This window comes from Bison bison, unplaced genomic scaffold (assembly GCF_000754665.1).
Source record: "Bison bison bison isolate TAMUID 2011002044 unplaced genomic scaffold, Bison_UMD1.0 scf7180017864270, whole genome shotgun sequence".
Taxonomy (NCBI): Eukaryota; Metazoa; Chordata; class Mammalia; order Artiodactyla; family Bovidae; genus Bison; species Bison bison.
Genome location: NW_011494842.1, coordinates 8,453,107 through 8,457,556, shown reverse-complemented (window position 1 = coordinate 8,457,556; position 4,450 = coordinate 8,453,107). Strand labels below are relative to the sequence as shown.

Below are 4,450 nucleotides of genomic sequence, written 5' to 3'. Positions count from 1 at the left end.
ATGAAGAAGAAAAAACACGATGCCATTGTTTATGAACCTAAAGAACTTCTGAATCCCTCTCCCAATGTAACAAATTGTTGCAAATCACTGTGGGTGAAATACAGTTTTCAGAGTGCTTACATGACCCAACTTGTCAGCTCCCAGCCAGTTTCAGCCATGTCAAGGAAACCAGGTAAGATATTATTTGTATTAAGCTAAGTTAAATATTCTATTTAGCTTGTATTTTTCCTGGTACTGAAGATATAAAATTGGGCACTGGAGTATTTAAACATTAAGAAGTAGTGTAAAAAAAAAGAAGTAGTGTAAACCTATTCATCGAAGTTCTTACATAGTAAAAATCTAAAACTGACTTTGCTTCATGGTATAAATCTCCTAGTTTCTATGAGCTCTGAATCACTGATGTGACAACTAATTAAGATGATCCCAAATTCACTAAAATAAATCAAATTCATCTTTTAATAAAAATATACCTTTAAACTTGACCTGAAAATATCTGCATTGTTAAGGTAGAGAAAATTCAGTGTAGGTTCCTTCTTGATATTGTCAATATAGGAAAGAACATGAGGGAAAGATAAACTTGAAATTTTGTTTTTAAAAAATGTATGATTCCTAAATGTCCCAAAATGTTGGAAAATTAAAGTGCTATGTTTGGAAAAGCATTAAAGAATGTTAGAGTTAAATGCATGCGGTTTTAGACTTTTAGATTAAAAACATGCTAGACACCTGAAAGGATTTAAATTAATCTCAAACTATTTTCCACTTTAAAAGAATTACGTGCCACTAAGAAAGCAGAAATTTCAAGCATCCTAATGAGACTCTTGGAGAAGGCAATGGCACCCCACTCCAGTACTCTTGCCTGGAAAATCCCATGGACGGAGGAGCCTGGTAGGCTGCAGTCCATGGGGTCGCTAGGAGTCCGACCCGACTGAGCGACTTCACTTTCACGCATTGGAGAGGGAAATGGTAACCCACTCCAGTGTTCTTGCCTGGAGAATCCCAGGGACGGGGGAGCCTGGTGGGCTGTCATCTCTGGGGTCGCACAGAGTCGGACATGACTGAAGCGATTTAGCAGCAGCAATGAGACTCTGGCCGCCACATCAAATATGGTATTCATTTTCTAAAAAGAACTCAGTTGACCAAAATTTTGAATTTTCATCTGGACAGGTGTCAACAATGGTATCTCCAAACCTGAGACTGTGTCACCTATTATTACCTTATAGAACATACATTTCATTTTTCTAAGTTGAGATGTAACTCGTACCATAAAGTTCACACTTCTAAAGCACACAATTCAGAAGCTTTTAGTATATTTACAAAGCTGTGCACTATTCTAGAACTTGTATTTTACTGCAAACCTTTTCCAGTGTTTTCACACTCACTATGGGGTCGCAAAGAGTCGGACACGACTGAGCGACTGAACTGAACTGATACTACTTAATCCTCATCGATCCTTATGAAACTGAGGTGCACTGTGGGTGGTTGCCACATTTACCCCAAAAGCTTTCCTAATTAGTTTCACCTCAAAAAAAGCAGAAGGGTGAAGAATTACTAATGCTACTAACAGTGACAGCCAACAGCCTAATCTGCATTTTTTTTTTTTTTTTTTTGCATAGAGTTCTCATTTTACTGCATGTGTAAAAATCTTTGTGTCTGGCAATTTTTGTCTGGTGCGCCAATAGTGCATGCCACGGCCGCGGGTTACCGCTCAGTCAGAGGCGGTAGCGGCCAGAAGCCGCGCCCCACCCCCACTCCCATTTCCTTCCCTCACAGGCTCAGCAAGAAGCATCGTGTTTCTCCCCTTTTATCGCTGAAGGAATGGGGATGCGCAGACTGAAGGGGGCAGTGTGAGGGACACTGAGTTATTTATGACGTCGAGAACGCTAAAGCCAGGGTCACTGGAGGGGCCTGGTGGTGTACCCCGGATACCTGTTCTCCCTCCCTCGCAATCGGATTTGAAGCAGGTAGCGAACAAGTTCGCCTGGAAAATCCCACGGACGGAGGAGCCTGGTAGGCTGCAGTCCATGGGGTCGCTAAGAGTCGGACACGACTGAGCGACTTCACTTTCACGCATTGGAGAAGGAAATGGCAACCCACTCCAGCGTTCTTGCCTGGAGAATCCCAGGGACGGGGGAGCCTGATGGGCTGCCGTCTATGGGGTCGCACAGAGTCGGACACGACTGACGTGACTTAGTAGTAGTAGCGAACAACGAGCGCCACCCCCTGCGCCAGAGACCGCCTCTGGGCACAGCGCGCCATGTGCACTTCCCATTGGTCACAGCCGCTCACGTGACCTCTACTGCCAGCCCCGCCCCAAGGGTTTTTCCGGCCTCCGACGGGGTCTGGGCAGCGCGTCTGAGGAGAACCCTGAACGCGCAGTCATCCAGGTCTGGTTGGTCGCATGGAGGGAAGCTCTTCTGCTGGGAACTTGATTGGATGGATGGACGGATGACAGAGATAGATTAGATAGGTTAGATAAATTAGATACAGCGAACTGTTAATGAAGAAGCTGATTGAGAAGATCCCTTTCTCCTATTAGTGCTTTTGTCCCAGGTTGCAACACAGACTGAAAATGAAAATCACAAGCCATTGTTGGCTGGAAAATGACTGGTTGAAGCCCAAACTTATCTCTGTTACTTTGGGGCTATTCTCTTGATGAAAGTGAAAGAGGAGAGTGAAAAAGCTGGCTTAAAACTCAACATTCAGAAAACTAAGATCATCGCATCTGGTCCCATTACTTCCTGGCAAATAGATGGGGAAACAATGGAAACAGTGAGAAACTTTATTTGGGGGGGCTCCAAAATCACTGCAGATGGTGACTGCAGCTATGAAAGTAAAAGACGCTTGCTCCTTGGAAGAAAAGCTATGACCAACCTAGACAGCATATCAAAAAGCGGAGACATTATTTTTCTGACAAAGGTCTGTCTAGTCAAAGCTACGGTATGGATGTGAGAGTTGGACTATAAAGAAAGCTGAGCACCGAAGATTTGATGTTTTTGAACTGTGGTGTTGGGGAAGACTCTTGAGAGTCCCTTGGATTGCAAGGAGATCAAACCAGTCAATCCTAAAGGAAATCAGTCCTGAATAGTCATTGGAAGGACTGATGCTGCAACTCCAATACTTTGGCCACCTGATGCAAAGAACTGACTCCTTGGAAAAGACCCTGATGCTGGGAAAGATTGCAGGCAGGAGGAGAAGGGGACGAGAGAGGATGCGATGGTTGGATGGCAACATCAACTAGATGGACATGAGTTTGGGCAAGCTCCAGGAGTTGGTGATGGACAGGGAAGCCTGGCCATGCTGCAGTCCATGGGGTCGCAAAGAGCTAGACACGACTGAGCAGCTGAACTGAACACTAGCCATATGAACATATCTGTTTGGTGCTGGGGTCGGGGGGAACCCATAGTATTTGTATGGAGAATGTGTGTGTGTGTGTGCACACACACACCTGTGCTCAGTTGTGTCCAACTCTTTGCGACCCCGACTATAGCCCACCATGCTCCTCTGTCCATGGGGTTTTTCCAGGCAATAATACTGGAATAGGTAGGTTGCCATTTCCTCCTCTAGGGGATCTTCCCAGCCCAGGGATTGAACCTGAATCTCTTGGTTCTCCTGCATTGTCAGGATTCTTTATCACTAGCACCACCTAGGAAGCCCATGTAGAACTAAAAGACACTTAGAAAAGTTGAGGAGGTGGGTAGGATTTGGAGAAGTCCAGAGCAACCGTCCTGATACGTCGTTTAAGATAAATTAGACACTCTTGGGAAAACAAAAATGATTAAAAGTGGAAAGAAGCCCTGTCCACCTCTAAAAATGTAAAAAGTATTGCTAGGAAAAGTGTGTGTGCTCAGTCATGTCCAATTCTTTGTGACCTGTGGACTACAGCTGGCCGGGCTCCCCTGTCCATGGGATTTTCCAGGCAAGAATACTGGAGTGGGTTGCCATTTCCTTCTCTATTGATAGGAAAGGGCAGACATATATATACACACACACAGAAAAATTTCCTGGCATCTGGACTCTGCACTTCTGTACAGGACTCTGCACTTCCCAATGCAAGAAGCCTGGGTTCAATCCCTGGTCGGAGAACTGAGATCTCACAAGGTGTGGGGTGTAGCCGAAAAAGAATCTGTCAGCAATGAAAGAGACCCAGGTTCAACCCCTGGGTCAGGAAGATTCTCCAGAGAAGGGAATGGCAACCCACTTCAGTATTCTTGCCTGGAGAATACCATGGACAGAAGAACCTGGCGATCTAAAGTCCATGGGGTTACAAAGAGTCGGACACAACTGAGCAACTAACACAGAGACACTCATAGATACATAGGTAGGTGTAAATGGGATATATTAATTGTAGAAGTCAGAAGAGGGTCCAGTTTTCAGCTTCTTTCTGCTTCTAAGATTGCTTGTATTACAGAAAGGGGGGCCCTCCAGGGTCCCCCTTCCTGCACCACTTGGG

General features: G+C 45.1%; 1 protein-coding gene across 1 annotated transcript in view; it reads left to right on the top strand.

Moving 5' to 3' along the window:
• The window catches only part of PXT1 (peroxisomal, testis specific 1), a 19,077-nt gene continuing 14,627 nt past the window's right edge, over positions 1-4,450 (top strand). The window contains exon 1 of the mRNA XM_010848735.1: positions 1-172. Within this exon, the coding sequence (XP_010847037.1) occupies positions 1-172 (172 nt within the window). The remainder of the gene's footprint in view (positions 173-4,450) is intronic.